Here is a 17217-nt window from a genome sequence, read left to right as displayed (position 1 = left end):
ATACAAACTGGAGTATCAACTTGTCCAGTTCCAGAAAAATGTTAGCATTTTTACCAGGATCCTCTTGGATTTAAAAGTCATCTTTATGATATGGAGTCTTCTTTCTGAGAGCAAGGACTGCCTTTCCCTTAATTTGTGTCCTTTTCTGCCTTTCATGAGTGTTTCAGTTTTATCTGATGCAGGTCCACATATATCTCACACTTTCTCCTAAGTACCATACTTTATCTTTACTTGCCATTGTAAGTGCGAGTTTTCTCTTCCATCAAATCCTCAGATTATCATTTATGGGAAAGAAGACTTGACTCCTGTGTGCTAGCTTTATATCGTGTTACCTTATGAGATTCTTCCATTGTTTCAGGAGGTGTGTACATTTTACCATCTTCCTGCCTCGTGGAACACTATTTCCTGATGGCTGAGATACTGTAATCTCGTTTTCCCCTTTCTTCAGTGTTAATGTCCTTGAGACTTGGTCTCAGGAGCAGTACTATGTCTTCCTTCTGTCTCTGTCTGTCTCTCCTTCTTCCCGGCTCTGTGACTTTTATCTGTTGCCATGGCTTTCAATCCACGTACACTAATGACTCCAAATTCTACTTCTAGCCTAGGCCTCTAAACTCTCAACCTGCACGTCCGCCTCCTGCTGGGCTTCACTACACAGCAGCCTAAGAACTATCTCAGACCCACAGGTTCAGAGTTAAGCCCCTGATGTTCCTTCCAAACCTGTCCCTTCCTTATCATACCTGCCCCCTCCTTTCCTGTCTGGTAAGTGGCACCCAAGAGGCGGGGTGTCACCCTCGCTCCTTGGCCCTCCCCCTGCACATTTGCTGATTAAAGCAGAAGGTGCAGTGGACTCTGCTGGCACCTCTCTTGCCACCTCAGGTCACTTCAGCACCTGTGACGACCCGCTCCCGCATCTGCCCCGACCCATTCTCCACCTCACAACAGCCAGGAAGATCGTTTTACAAGGTGGATCAGATCACTGCAATATGCATTTTGAGGGTAAAACGTTTGCAATTTAAAAATTCCTTCAAGGCTTCTGGAACCATCCTGAGGCCTAGTGGATACTCGTCCTACTTGTGAACTGGAAGCTGTTTGCAGAACTGTGACCCACGTGACAAATGCAGCTCTAAGGAGGCCCTCTCCTTGGAGCAGGGCGTCATGGCCACATCTGCTTTTGCTGTTATTTCTATTACCACAAAGTCATCTTTTGGCTACATAAGAAGCACTTGCAAATTTAGTGGCACCACTCTGGAATTCCTTACCATGCTATTTATGCTCTCAGAAGCAAATGCACATTTAGGCAGACTCTGCACTGTATACCCTGTGTGTGCACAGACTCCTGGTGGCGAAACTGGGAAGGTCTGATCCAGAAGCCTCCCTGTGCTCCTGCCGGGAATGCCGACTGAGCCAAAAAGTGGGGCTTGGACACCTTGGTACTTTTCTCACTGCACTGTCGTGAGACTGGGCCGAGACAAAGCTCTAACTTAGTCCAGAATGATAAAGAAATCTCCAAAATATAAAATTAGCCAGCTGCTCTGTCATTATGTTTTTTTTAAAAGACCATTTTAAAAGGTAATTTTTGTAGCAATTCTACTACAAGAAAACTGGAGCCTTTAATGGATTCTAGGAAGAAGACCTCACAATGTGCATCAGGAGCGTGTATGGATTCTACAAATGTGGGTTTTAGCAGAGCTCCCCAAACATCCTCGTGAGAGGGAGGAAGAACTAAGGGGTGATACACTCAAACAAAAGAAATTAAAAACAGCAAACCACCTCTTCACACAACATTTCACTAATACCACAGCCTAAACACGCTCCTCTTTGCTCTTTCTGCAATACCTAGTCACCTTGTGTAGCAAACCACAAGTTTAAGGTTTTATATCCATTCAGCAAAATAAAGCAAAGTAAAATTTATCTGGGGAAGGAAGGTTCACAGCAGACCTTCCCCAGATAAAAAAGAAAAGTCAAACTAGTTTCTTACCATGTCCCCCAACACATAACACATTTACAATACTGAATGTCAGAGATCCTGACTCTGAAGCTTAAAACTTAGTAAGTTAAGAATAATTCAGCGACTAACCTATTTCAGGTTTTGTCTTAGGCTTATTGCAAAGATTAAGTTTGGGAGGTTAATTAAAAATGTATTTAAAAACATCCTCAATCCCTTCCAGCATGAATAATCCACACACTGGTTTAGAGTGGATGGGCCAGTTCTATCATTCTTCCTGTGATACTGCACCCAGTTTCTCACAGGAACTGACATTCTCATGGGCCCTCAGCCCCGATTCAGAGGAAGGCCTCGGGGACATCTTGTGAACCTGATACGGTGGTACACATAGCAGAAAGCTAGCAGCAACTGATCTCTCCAGGCTGCAGACTTAACACCAGACACCAGGAACCAGGTATTCAGGCTTGGGGCCCTGCCCAGAATGGCCCGAGCCCAATGCAGGAGAGCCAGGGAAGCCCCCTCGGCAGGCAGGCAGAGACTCCGCTCTACGTGGATGGGGTGGGAAGACCCAAGGCCTCAGGCCCTGGCGACAAGGACTGGTCTGTTCAGCTTAGACATGGGCTCACTCCCATCGCCACAGACCCATGATTCCTCAAAAGATAAGAGCGAATTTCTGGAGGCTGACCGCACACTCACACATCCAGTGGGGGAGAAGTGGGGCCACGGGGTGGGCAGCGCCCAGGAGCGCCTGCCCCCCTCTCAGAGGCCGCGGGCTTCCATCTGAGACTCTGCAGCTGGGCTTCTGAGGATTCTCTGCCCTGGAGGGAAGCTTGGAAAGTGAGGCACAGGGCAGCTCCTTGGGAGCCTGCTGACAGTGTGCTCACGCCCCATAGTTTCTGTGGCTGCTATATGCAGGGGCAAGAAATGATGCCAACAGGTCATACAACTGGCTCAGGGACACCCATCCAATGGCTATGGCACAACTTAATCCTGACCTTTGCAACTCAAAAGTGCCTTCCTCCACGGTGTGCTTCTCAAATGTTCCCACCAAAGCTCCCCAGTGGCTAAGCAAACCCCTTCCCACTCCGGACAGAGGAAAACAGCACAAACTTATTGCTAAGTTTTTTCCCAAAATGCACCTGAACTTTTGACACTAAAAAATGAAATCTCCAAGGATGGTACAACATTCAACTATCCATCAACATCATCCACCACATCAACAAAAAGAAGGACAAAAACCACATAATCATCTCCATAGTTGCTGAAAAAAGCATTTGACAAAATTCAACATCCATTCATGACTAAAACTCTAAGCAAACTGGGCACAGAGGGCAAGTACCTCAACATAATAAAGGCCATATATGACAAATCCACAGCCAACATTATACTTAACAGCGAGAAGCTGAAAGCTTTTCCTTTAAGATCGGGAACAAGACAAGGATGCCCACTCTCCCCACTTCTATTCAACATAGAACTGGAGGTCCTAGCCATGCAATTAGACAACACAAAGAAATAAAAGGCATCCAGATTGGCAAGGAAGAAGTTAAACTGTCCCTGTTTGCAGATGACATGATATTGTACATAAAAAACCCTAAAGAATACACTCCAAAACTACTAGATCTAATATCTGAATTTAGCAAAGTTGCAGGATACAAAATTAATACACAGAAATCTGTGGCATTCCTATACACTAACAATGAACTAGCAGAGAGAGAAATCAGGAAAACGATTCCATTCACAGTTGCATCAAAAAGAATAAAATACCTAGGAATAAACCTAACCAGGAAGTGAAAGACCTATACTCTGAAAACTACAAGACACTCATGAGAGAAATTAAAGAAGATACCAATAAATGGAAACACATCCCATGCTCATGGACAGGAAGAATTAATATTGTCAAAATGGCCATCCTGCCTAAATCAATCTATAGATTCAATGCAATTCCTATCAAAATACCAACAACATTCTTCAACAAACTAGAGAAAATCATCCTAAAATTCATATGGAACCACAAAAGACCTCGAATAGCCAAAGCAATACTGAGAAGGAAGAATAAAGCAGGGGGAATTATGCTCCCCAACTTCAAGCTCTACTACAAAGCCACAGTAATCAATACAATTTGGTACTGGCACAAGAACAGACCCATAGACCAATGGAACTAGAGAGCCCTGATATAAACCCAACCATATATGGTCAATTAATATATGATAAAGGAGCCATGGACATACAATGGGGAAATGACAGCCTCTTCAACAGCCGGTGTTGGCAAAACTGGACAGCTACATGCAAGAGAATGAAACTGGATTATTGTTTAACCCCATACACAAAAGTAAACTCGAAATGGATTAAAGACTTGAAGGTAAGTCATGAAACCATAAAACTCTTAGAAGACAACATAGGCAAACATCTCCTGAATATAAACATGAGCAACTTCTTCCTGAACCCATCTCCTTGAGAAAGGGAAACAAAAGCAAAAATGAACTCATGGGACTAATTCAACCTAAAAAGTTTTTGTTCAGCAAAGGACATCATCAACAAAACAAAAAGGCATCCTACAGTAGGGGAGAATATATTTGTAAATGACATATCCGACAAGGGGTTAACATCCAAAATATATAAAGAACTTACATGCCTCAACACCCAAAAAGCAAATAACTCAATTTACAAATGGGAAGACAATATGAAGAGACAGTACTCCAAGAAGAAATTCAGATGGCCAACAGACACATGAAAAGACGCTCCACATCACTAATCATCAGGGAAATGCAAACTAAAACCACAATGAGATATCAGCATCAAAAAGACTAAGAACAACAAATGCTGGCGAGGATGTGGAGAAAGGGGAATCCTTCTACACTGCTGGTGGGAATGTAAGCTAGTTCAACCATTGTGGAAAGCAATATGGAGGTTCCTCAAAAAACTAAAAATAGAAATACCATTTGACCCCGGAATCCCACTCCTTGGAATTTACCCAAATACAACTTCTCAGATTAAAAAAGACATATGCACCCCTATGTTTATCGCAGCACTTTTTACAATAGCCAAGATATGGAAGCAACCTAAGTGTCCATCAGTAGATGAATGGATAAAGAAGATGTGGTACATATACACAATGGAATACTATTCGGCCATAAGAAAGAAACAAATCCTAGCATTTGCAACAACATGGATGGAGCTGGAGGACATTATGCTCAGTGAAATAAGCCAGGCAGAGAAAGACAAATGCCAAATGATTTCCCTGAAGCAAAACTGAAGTAACAAAATAGCAGCAGACTCAGAGACTCCAAGAATGAACTAGTGGTTACCAAAGGGGAGGGGTGTGGGAGGGCGGGTGGGGAGCAAGGGAGAAGGGGATTGAGGGGTATTATGTTTAGTATACATGGTGTGGGGGATCATGGGGAGAACAGTGTAGCACAGAGAAGGCACACAGTGGATCTGTGGCATCTTGCTGCACTGATGGACAGTGACTGCTTTGGGGTATGGGTGGGGACTTGATAATATGGGTAAATGTAGTAACCACATTGTTTTTTCATGTGAAACCTTCACAAGAGTGCATATCAATCATACCTTAATAAAAAATTAAAAAAAAATAAATCCCCTCCACCCCCCCAAAAAAAGAATTCTCCAAACTTTCTACTCATTAGTATTAGCACTAGGAACATTTAAAATGCCCCTGTGGCTTCCCTGTCCCTTGACACACTGCCATATGCACTCGGGGAACTGCTCAGTGGCACATGCATCAGCTGACCTCTGACCCCCTTAGCTTTAGATTCTCCAAACAGGCCATCAGGGAAAAATGCTCTGCTTTGTTCATTAAAGATGTAGCTACCTAAAGGGGACATGATGTTTTTACCAGATTAGGGAAAAATCAAATGAAACAGCTGATGAGGGCATGGGGAAACTGAGGTAGAGCAAGCTGCAGGACTTTCTGGATGGCCACCTGGTGCTTTGAACCAAAACTGACTCCACGCGTCCCCTCAGCAGGACAGCACTGATGTTATACCTCCAGGGACATCACCAGAGCAGAGAAGCAGCGACATGTCCCATCTAGAAGGTTGTGCAGCCATTCAGAAACGAGCCCTGCTAGTGTTGGTGCGGCCAGATGCTCAGGGAGGCTGAAGAGGCAGGTGGGGCGGCAGGAGACCAAGACCTCCCCATCTGTAACCACACGTCCTTCATGCTAATTTGCAGAGCAGGATGAGCAGGGCATTTCACTTTCCTCACTTCCATACCCTCCTGGGCTAGAATATCTGGTAACACAGTGCTTAAGGGGAAATCTGAGCACCCAGGTCTCTCCCAGCTGAGGTGCAGCAGGCCCCACTCCGCAGTCCGCTTCCTGAGGTCAGCCGTGGTCCGGAGGTAGATGATCCTCCTGACACCGTCCTGTCAGTGGCAGCCTCACGCTGGGTCACAGAGCTCATGTCACTCACCTCGCCTCACCACATGGGCATTTCATTCACATCAAAAGGGTGAATGCAGGACAGTAAGCGTCGGAGGGAGACCATTCACATTACACGTGACCTCCCACAGGACATTGCCACAGCTGCTCCACTTGTTCATGCTTGTTATTGTTGGTAACCTCTTCCTATGCCTAATTTATAAATCAGACCTCTTCAGAGGGGTGTATGTATAGGAAAGACAGAGTCTATTTAGGGTCAGTACAATCCATGGTTCCAGGCGTCCAACTGGAGTCTGGACCCCACCCCCCTCAGATCAGGGGGAATACTGAACCGCACTTAAATATTCCATTCTCAAGACAAATGTGAGCAGACTCCTGAATTGGTAATTCTTCCTAATAAAAGGTGGATATTTTTGACCTTTAGTTTGATAAAAAACTGCACTAATAGGAATATAACGCAAGCTCCCCGTTTTTAAAACTTCTAGTAGCTAGTTTAAAAAAAACAAGTAAAATTAACTTCTATGTTTTATTTAATCACATCCAAAATATCACTTCAACATGTAAACAGTATTTTAAACAATGAGGTATTTTACTTTTCTTTTGGTATTGTCTTCAAAACCCAAGGTTTCAGAGTCTCAACTGGGACACATCTCAACTGGGACTTAAGACCTGACCTGTATTTAGGTTTCATAAAACTTACACTTGAAAAAAAATAGATTCACATACCCAAGTTCCTAACATACTTAAAGGTTTTCTGAAAGATCGAGTCAGCAGCTTTCACTCAAACTTAACGTGTGGTCCCGAGGCCCTCAGCACCACCCGGGAACTTAGACGTGCACATTCTCAGGGTCTCCCCAGAGCCACAGAATCAGGAAGTTTGGGGTGGGGCCTGCCGTCTAACAGCCTTGGCAGTTGAGGCTAAAGGTTGAGAAGCACTGTCCCAGAATGAAACCACCAGGAGAGCTGGAACTGGCTTTGATCACCTGTGTGCACAGTGGGACTAAGTATGGCCCCTCCCCCATCACATACTGAGTTTGGGGAAGCTGAAGAGTAACCACTTGGGTCTAGGTTGGCCCAGGTACAAAGGGGTGTCCGAAACATTCAGATGGATGATCTGGTAAAATCAGGACCAGCTCAGATGGCATTCTGACACCTCCCTGACCCGTTTCCTAACTCCCAAGGTCCCAGGAACGGGGCTGTCCATGGAAGTCTACCGCCTAGAGTCTGTAAGGTCGCATGACTGTACTCTCAGTGGAATGGGACCAGTGCCGTGCAGGTCCAGCCTCTGGACAAGGACTCTCAACAAGGCAGGCAGAAGTCCTACCCTCTTTCCTGGGCTCAGATGGAACATGAGAACACAGCGTGATCAGCTGTCTGTTGTTTAAGTGATAGAAGCTTCCAGAAGACTAGGTCCTTGCCTGACTCAGCCCAGGGCAGAGCAGCTCTTGACCTGGCACACTCAGATCCTTTTTCTCTAAGTTAGCTCTGAAAGTACTAGAGCACAATGTTATCTACAAAGTTAAAATCACACACCGAGTAAGCTGATGTGCCTGCCTGGACAAACACAGCCATGTCATCTCTTTACTTTCCACCTGAAAAAGAATGAAAGAATAGCTTATTTTCTTAGATTTTTCTTAACTAGAAGCAGTTGACCATATAAACACTTAGGCAAGATACATTATTTTAGAAACGAACTATAAAATGTTGCTGCTTGAATACATTTTGTGCTGGAGTGATCTATATTTGTAATTTAGGGAGAGCCCTGTACCACCTTCCTTACGAGTAAGCTAGCCACCAAGGGAACACGCAGCTGCAGTCGGGCCTTTGACTACATTACAACCAATTTTCAGTGTTCGCTCCTGGGACAAAGACTGCTACACCCAATACAAAAGCAACTCTGTGCACACGTGCCATTTAGACCAATACCTGAATTGCTGAGCTGGCCAACTGGAAGACTGTGTTTACAGCTCCCGAGGGCTTGGACTCCGAGGCTCCCGCAGCTGAACACAGGCACAGAAGGCTGCGAGTACTTGCCCGACCCCTTCACATTTGCTAACCAGCAAAGCCACACCCTCAGGACAGTTAACTCACCCTGCTCAGGGACAGACAAGAATCAATCAAATGCAGCTAAAAAGTAATTTATGCCTCTAATTTTATTCAGTAGCAGGCTCAGGCAGACGTTTGCACTGCCTTGAGGAGTACTCCTGGTTAATAACACTATGAAGGAGTTGAACTGTGTCCCCACCAACTGTTAGTTTCAAGTCCTCAACACCCAGGACCCCAGAATGTCACCTCACTTGGAAGCAGGGTCACTGCAGGTGTGACTGGTTACAGAACTCACTGTGGAGGAGAGCAGGACCCTGACTCCATGACTGGTGTCCTTAGAAAGGGCACATGTGGTCACAGACCGGCACAGAGGGCTGCCATGGGAAGATGGAAGCAGGGCTGGAGGCGACGTGTCTGCCGCCAGGGAGCTCCAAGGACGGCCCCAGACCCCCAGCAGCGAGGGCGGGCCTGAAGCAGTCTCCCTCAGAGCCTCAAAAAGCACTAGCCCCACCCACACCTTGACCTGGGACTTCGGGCCTCCAGATTGTGAGAAATAAACTTCTGTCATTTAAGCTGCCCCATGTGTGACACATTGTTATGGAGGTCACAGGAAACAATACAGCTAGAATCCAACTTTAATTTAGAATCCAATTTTAATTTAGAGTATATTCATCCAAACTCCTACGAGTATTTGACATCAATGACTTTGCACGGAACAATGCTCAGTCGTTCCAGCCCCACCTTGGGGTTTAAGCTGGTTCTGCCGTTGCTGCCCCACGCTGAGCAGCCAGAGGCTCTTCTCACCCGGCCACATCCATGGGGCCGAGCCCTCGCCTGCAGCTGTGATCCAGAGGGTGTCTGTGCTGAATGCAGAAATTGCCATGACACTGGTCACAAGCCACCTGCAGCATCTCTCTCTTCTTGCAGCCCTCCTTTGAGCACTGGTATGTGAAAATCTGAAAAAGCAAAAGTTGCTTAAATATTTCAAAAAGCTCCAAGAAGCAATTTTTCAACAGGCCTGAATCAAACCATTAGTATTTAAACTAAAAGCAGTTCTTAGCTATATGGAACAAAGACACTGAAATTCAAACATCTGACTGTCAGGTGAAAAGATGAATATAATTAAGGAGACACAACAAGGTGAAGAGCACAGCACAGTGAGCTGAGGACTCACATGAGGTAACTGGAGCTGCTTGCGATAAACACCAGCCCAACCCAGCGGCAGGGGGAAGGCCAGGCCTGAGGCATCGCACACAGTCCCACACAGGGCGGCCGGCTCCGGGGGCTCTGGGGACAGTGGAGGCTGTCCCCATCGGGGGCAAGGGGGCTGGAATGCCTGTGTGTAGCCCCTGCACCCATTAATAGCTGCTGGGGTTTCTTTTAGGAGAAGGGGAAGACGATGGTGCTATAGATTCCCAGGCAATTTCAACTCTGAAGGTAAGAATGTCAGTAAAGATGGGTGTCAGCAGCCTGAGGACACAGCCCTCCAGCAAGGACAGAAGGTGAGGTTGGCCTCAAGGGGCCTGAGCATGTGCAAACAGAGTATCAGTGGTGCCCATGCCCGGAGGGAAAAGGAGGGCACACACACTAGGGGGTGGACAAGGATGGGGGAGACTCAGGGTGTAAATCTGACTTAAGCCAAGAATAAGGATCACCTTGTCAATTTGGGAGCAAGGTATGCCCAGTAGAGCTGTGGTCTTGTATAAAAGCAGGGAGGTTTTAAAAGGCCTACCAGAAGCCTGGAGGGCAGAAAGTGGGTGCAGAGCGAGAGCAGGGTGGAAGGTAATAGGGTTGGAGGGGGACTGGAGCAAGCTCGCTAACTGAGGGCGGGGGCAGTAGGCTGAGGAACACAGACTTTATGCTTGCGTGTCTGACAGTGAAATGAACGGGCCTCATGTGTTTATGTAACTGAAGTCATTATGTATTTAACGTGTTAGATGTTATATATTTGTGATAGTTGATAACTCACACCACGATCCACAACCAGAAATGGGTTTAAGCTTGACAAAAGCCAATTCCCAGAAGACAAGCGTTTTTAGAGCCCATGTACTTGTTTTTAGAGTAATAGGACTGGAAGTTAGGAGTAGTGTGCCTCTAAGAGCAGCCAGACTGGAAAAATCACCCAAGCAGAAAGGCAGGGCCTCAGGAAGGGCAGGCAGCATAGCTGGCTCTGACCAGACCTCCAAGGCAGCCTGGGGGGCCTAAGGGCTCTGAGAATCTGCAGTCCAAGGGGAGAGAACAACCTGCAGTCTACTGACTGCAAACCTCACCAAGTCTCCTTGGACTTCTGGTTAAGGACAGAAAACTGAACACAAGTATTGGCTCTGACTCCTCCAGAAAAACAAGAGAGATTTTCTGAAAAGGATAAACATATGAGGGCAAAGAAGAAACCAGCCACAAGATTTTAGGGGAAAAATAGCTCCTGGGCAGGTAGTGATCGACTGGCAGACACAGGAAAGCCAGGTTACAGCAGGCCAGGAGAGTCCCTGTGAGCAAACTCCCAGGGCTCAGACATGGGTGCCGCTGGGACAGGAGGGAGGGCTGCGAGTCTGGCAGACTGCAGTGGGCAGGGCCCCTGAGGAGCACAGGAGGGGCCTGGAGGATGCTCCATGTGCCCCCGAGAAGCTGGAAGCTGGGAGGGAAATACAACGCCGCCTCTGGAGAATGTGATTAGCCCAAGAAAAAACCCCAAAGCCAGAGCTCCAGGCTTCCTTAGAAGTGGGCCAGGCAGATGGCCCACAGCCAGAGCCAGAGCCCACACCACTCCCACAGGGCAAACGAGCAGCCAGCGGCAGACCACCAGGACATGTCCTGTGACACAGACACACCTGGCAGATCACACAGGAAAGGCCACCTGTCCAGGATGCCTAGTATCCAAGTAAGAGTCTGAAGGCAACCAAAGAATCCAAGATGACACTTCCAGAAAAAGCAGGAGAGTTTCCAGTTTGGAGGGGCCACTGAATGCCCACATGACAGGTGAGGTCAGATCTACACTAGGAACATTCAACATGAAGCTTACAAACTCTGGGACAAAGAGGGGATCCTCCAACTGCCAGGAGGAAAGCTGGTCCCATAAAGGACCAGGACAGAATGGCTGGGGAATTCTCTAGACCAGTAGCCAAAGTAAGAAACGAACGAAAGCCTGCAAACATCCGAGGGAAGAGTTCAAAGCAAGGACGTTATCCCAGGCTGCTCATAGATGGAAATGGAGAATGGAAGACCTGCACGATGTATGCTCTCAAGTTACCTTCCATTCCTCCTCCAGAGAACAAGTAGTGGATGTCCTCCCACCACAATAAAGGAATAAACTAAGAAAACAGAGGACACAGGAAACCAGGGACCCATCATAAGGAAGATGCAGAGAAGGAGGGATTCCCGCCCCCTAGGAAAACACATTGGGGATCTCTCGGCTGCATCCTCAAGGTGAGAGGCCTGGGCTTCAGTCTGCAGCAAGGGTGGGAGTAGAAGAGAGTGGGTATGGGTGAGTGTTAGAATGGGGACAGCTCACCACTCAGCTCATGCTGTGTGAATAGGTAAAGCCCCAAACTAAAGGGACAGCAAGACACACTCGCACTACAATACACATACGTGGAAAAAGAAGAACACTCCAAACAAAACTGGCTAAGCACTGATAGTACAGCTGACCCTTGAACAGCAAGGGCTTGAACTGTGTGTGTCCACTGATAAGCAGATTCATTTCAGTAAATACTGTAGAAATTTTTTGAAGCACAGCCACAACATGAAAGAACATTTCTTCTCCCTACCTTACTTTATGTAACAACACAGCAATAATAAACATAACACACAAAATAGAAGTTAACCAAATGTTTCTTACCAGTAAGGCTTCCCATCAACAGGGGGCTGTTAGTAAAGATTTGGAGTCAAAAGTTAAACGTGATTTTTGACTTTGCAGAGAGAAGGTCAGTCCCATCCTGAGCTAAGGGTCAACTGTGGTCTCTGGAGAACAGGCTTGTTGTTTTTTCCTAACATGCTTTACTTGCAGATGAACAGATATCTGACTAATAAAAATGCTAATGCTACCAAAGCAAGAACTCCAAATGTTCAAATTTTACATGCTTTTACACTTTCGTAGGCAGAGCATAGGAAAAAAGTGCTTAGTAATAGAACAGTTCTAGAAAACTTCATTAACTCTTATCTTGGGAGAAAAAGGGTGAGATTTCTGTAGAGAAAGCAAATCCTAATGTAGATTCCACTATTTAGAGAATGTTTCTGTGACTGAACAAAACCCATGCCATTCACAACACAGGAAAACACTATACTAAGTGAGGGTTTTATTTTGTACGTGCATAACTAGGACAGCTTTCATAATCAGGTAACTGACTGTGTTTCCCTAAGAAAAAATACTAACAGTCAGAGGTGACACAGACTCTGTGCTTACCTTTTCTCTCTTCCCAGGATATTTACAATCTCTGTCCATGTGCTCACCAACCACCACATCTGGTATCTCCCCCTTTTTTATTGGGATTGGATTGTTACAAAGTGGGCATACTGGGACCTGAACATCCTAAAAATAGTAAGATGACATTGCAGATTCAGACAATCCAACTCACAAAAGAAAAGGTACAATGGCTTAGTGCATTTGAAAGCAGGGAGAGGACAAACACTGGCATTTCAGCCACTCATGAGGTGTTGTTAGTGTAACAGATTACCAATAAGGCATCCCTGAAACCTGCCGATAAAGCTGCCCTAAGAGGGATCTAGTGGGATTTAAACATAACAGACTACCTACCAACTGTAGACCTGAGACAGTCAGACAAAAGCAGTCAAGGAAGGAAGCTGGTGAAACCACTCTGGAAGGTCTCAGAACAGCAGGCTGTCCATCCAGCACCATCTAGGAGAGGGGTAACCTGCCCAAACAGCTCCAGGTGAAGGTGACAGAAGAAAATAGCCCTAAGACCCTCCAGCTCTAACTGCCACCAGCCTCTCTGAGCCTTTGTGGCTTCCCACGTGGCTTTTACATGCAGGGAGACCCACTCATCAGCTGACAGGGAGCACAAGCTAGCCTGGGATCTCAGGACAAAATGGCCATCCAAGCCCAGAACTTGGGGGTTTGGAGGGAATGACCAAAGACCCCAGCAGCTAAATGCCCAGTGCAATTGAAAGACCTGAGCCAGGGCAGGAGCTGAGGATACTTAGCACAGCCAGACAACCAAGGTGACAAGTCACAGGCAGTCCCCTAACCACAGGGTCTATGTCTGCTCTGAGGAGAGAGGCACCCAAGAGCTCTCCCTCAGTTGGCAAGTCTGCCAAATTAAGAAACAAAGCATTGCTAATGATCTCTAGCCACACTCACTGTCTAGGGACTTGGAGAGGTTAAATCAACAAGTAAACGGGGTGGTTTGGCCTCATGATCAGCTCCTGGTAAATAAGAGAAATGTGAGTCACCCTCCCCCACCCGTCATGGTGGCCTGGAAAACACTGGAGTGTCAGACCCTGGCCAACTCAGGTCAAAGTATGTAAAGCCCAGTCACTCACTTGTCTAACTGCCATCATGGTGAAGCAGCCAAGGACTCATACAAAGAGCTCACTCAAATAACCTCTGAACCTCCCAGGACAAACTGAATACAGGGTGGGAGCCATCAGAAAAGTCAATAACAAAAGTCTTACACCTTTGGACTTAGCAAGTCAACTTTCTCAAAGTAATCTTCTGTTTTCTAGTGCGTGCTATCTGAATCACCTAAATATGACATCTTGGCTGCAGATACCCACGTAAGTATTTTTAGATACCTTCCACCTCAATTATTAAACCATTTCTTACACCCCATGAAGACACAGCTATGTTTCCCTTGGTGTAATGAATTAAAGGAACTAAGTATTTTAACCTGTAAACTAAGCTTTGACTACACAAGTCCCTGGAAATACAAGCTGTTGCTTTAGCACCGTGCTGCCCAGAACTCCCTGTGAAGGAGGCAGGCCCACGTACCTGCACAGTATAGCAAGCACTGCCACACAGGGCTGTTCAACACCTGAGCTACACCTGAGATGTAGCTGTGTGACTGAGAAACTGGACTTTGATTTCATTAAATTAACAGCTACATGTGGCTAGAGTCTACTATTTTGGACAGCACAGCTTGAGGCAGTGAAGATTAGAGACTTCTGGGTAAAGCCTGCTAAGTTACCTTCTTGAATGCAAAAGGACACTTGTGTGCAGCACAGGTTAAATGATCTTTACAGAAATCTTGCTTACATGCATCACATTTTAATGGAAGAAAATCTAGAAAAAAAAAATAGTGAAGTGTTTTAAATACTAGAACCAAAGAATTACAGATCATATTAAACAGGCATTTACCTACTCCAAGTTCCTTATACCTATCAAATACATCCTAGAGGTATCCATGTGAGAAAAACTGGGGATCATGAATTCACAATGCCAGTAACACTGAAGAACCGACAGAGTTATGCCTTTCAAGGTGATCCCTAGCAGGTAGTATCCAAGCAGTTAAGCAGCACACTTTGTACCCTTGTCATCTGGCTGTTGGGTGGGTGCTGAGCAACAATGCTGAACAGAATCCACACCTTGGGCCACCTTCCCAATATTGAAAGACCAAGACCCAGAGAATAGCAGCTAACAGACACCATGGCCAATTCTTCCCCACGAAACAGCCAATAAAATACCCACTTTTCTATTAATATTCTCTTAAAAGCACTTACCTAGCAGCTTGCAAGTTTTTTCTGAACAGTGCTTCCCCAAATCAGGGAACTCCATGAGAAAGCGTCCAAAAGAATGGCAGGATGAAGTATAACCTGCAAGAATCAGAACAGTTAGGAAGGCAAAAATGGCCCTAATTCTAGTCACCAGGATTTACAATTAACAGCCAATGAAGGTAAATGAACATGCTCTGTAAAGAGTGATAAACATCCAAGTCAGCCTGGGGCCCAGCAGGGCACTGACGCATCTCAAAGTCCTCTGCCAGCAAAGAGCAAAACGGGAGTTTCGCACAAGCACCACCTCATTCACCTTTTAATTCATCTCATTTAAACGTATTTTGACTCTACTGACAGGGGCTTCCCGTATTCACTTTACATGGCTGCCAGGGAAAGTTACAGCTTTGGTGAAGTTTAAATCATTATTTCATCTACCCATTAACACTTGTTTACCCAAACATAACTCTGTTACCAAGTGCCAAATCACATTAGTTGAGCACACTACCCCAGAGAGATTCAGATGTTTAACTCCCTTATGAATTGAGTTTCACTTATAACTTAATTCTTAATAATTAACCTGTAGTTGATCAGGGAGAAGAACAAGCCGTTCACTCACCGTGGAAAACAGGTTACTGGTGGCGCTACTGCACTTGAGAGAAACTGGAGTCCATCGCACTCCTCATAAGCCCCCCTCCATGTTCCGGCACCCAGCAAACCTCTCTACATTGTCCTTCCCAGAATTCAGATCCCGACAGCCTTTTCCGGACCTTTCCATCAGCTCTCTCCACTCCTTGGGGCGTCTCCTATGCTGGCCCTTGAGCCTGGAATACTCCGGCCCCACCTGGATTCCATCTGCTCATCCCCTTGGGTCTCGGTTTGGAGCGTCACTTCCTCAAAAGGGGCTCCCCAACACCCTCACCACGCCCATTCACACATCCCCCAGTCTTACAGACCCTCTAACTCCTTTCCCAACACACTCATCCGGCTTCCAACTGCAAATTCATTATTTATTATCAGCTCTAACGAGCGCAGAGCCTAACAAGGGCACGACACCGAGTGGGTGTCCCAAATCTTTTGCTCAAAGAACTGCCGAGGGTTCGTCGTCCATCCCGATAGTCTAGTGCTTAACACCCCCCAGCAGCGGTGTGAGGGCCCCTGGACCGGGGTCATTCTGCTACGACGCTACGCCCTAACTGTTCCAGCCGGGGCCCGAGAGGCTGGAGAGGCTTAGGACCCCACGGACTGCCTCCCGTGCGACCCCAGGGCAGGCTACCTGGGATGGCCCGCACCTGGCTCTTGCCGGAAGCCCGGGCAGCAGCGAACGCGAGCGGAGCGCGGCGGGGACGAGAAGTGTGTCCCTTTCCGTAGTCAGCCGCGGGGCAGGAGACCAAATGGACAAGCAGAGCCGAGTCCGGGCGGCAGCGGACGTCCGTCGGCGTCCGCGGGAAAGCGCAGCATTGCGCCGCTCTGAGCCCCCAGCCATTTATCTTAGCCGCCGCGGCCCCGGCATCCCGGGCGCGCCCCAATACGTCACCGCCAGACCAGCCAATCACCCCCCGCCGCTGCCGGACGTTGCCACACGCCCCGGGTCTTCAGCGCTGGGCCAGCCAATCCCGCCGCGCCGTGGCCCCGTTGGCCCGCCCAGTCCTCACCCCTCGCCAGCCTTCTGGAACAGTCCGGTAGCGTCTCGGGGCAGCTGATTCACGGTGAGGCGGCTCTGCGCAGGCGCACTGTGCCAGCCGCGAGGGCGGGAAAGCTGAGCCTTGCGCGAGAGGCCGCAGTTGCCTCGGGGCCGCGCCAGACTTTCGGGAGGCCGGGGGGCTCCGCGGACGGGCACAGGATCGGAGCCGCCCGCAGGGTAAGCGACTCTGCATGCGGCCCGGCCCGCGGGATCCTGGCATGCCGAGGGGTTGCCCTGCAGTCCGGGGAAAGCCTCTGCTTTAAATGGAACGAGTTACTCAAGGATTTAGAACTTACAACCTCCTGGATTCCCCGTATCTTAGCATTTTGCCTCCTCTGCTCCATCCCACCCCCTCCCCCTGCAAACGTGACTCTTTTGGGCCAGCGCGTCCCAGCTGCGGAAGTGAGCGGCTGCTCCGAGGGGCACGAGGTGAGCGTCCTTCAAGCGTCAGCCCCTGACACTAGCCTTCCGTGTTTCTGC

At 47.4% G+C, this 17217-nt stretch overlaps 1 protein-coding gene across 2 annotated transcripts; it reads right to left on the bottom strand.

Moving 5' to 3' along the window:
• Positions 1 to 9024: 9024 nt before the first annotated feature.
• On the bottom strand, positions 9025 to 16591 carry ZFAND2A (zinc finger AN1-type containing 2A). 2 transcript variants are annotated; one of them, XM_036933036.2, is made up of 5 exons: positions 16346 to 16591; positions 15063 to 15155; positions 14531 to 14625; positions 12790 to 12915; positions 9025 to 9346 (listed from the first exon to the last, which is right to left on the bottom strand). In XM_036933036.2, the coding sequence occupies exons 2-5, from the start codon at positions 15115 to 15117 to the stop codon at positions 9191 to 9193; spliced, it is 432 nt and encodes a 143-aa protein (XP_036788931.1). In that variant the 5' UTR covers positions 15118 to 15155; positions 16346 to 16591; the 3' UTR covers positions 9025 to 9190. The 2 variants fall into 2 exon arrangements, with proteins under 2 accessions (XP_036788931.1, XP_036788932.1); XM_036933037.2 differs by lacking the exon at positions 16346 to 16591 and adding an exon at positions 15673 to 16179.
• Between the last annotated feature and the right edge of the window lie 626 nt (positions 16592 to 17217).

This window comes from Manis pentadactyla, chromosome 10, assembly GCF_030020395.1.
Source record: "Manis pentadactyla isolate mManPen7 chromosome 10, mManPen7.hap1, whole genome shotgun sequence".
In the NCBI taxonomy this organism is placed as follows: domain Eukaryota; kingdom Metazoa; phylum Chordata; class Mammalia; order Pholidota; family Manidae; genus Manis; species Manis pentadactyla.
This window is presented reverse-complemented; position numbering and strand designations above follow the sequence as displayed.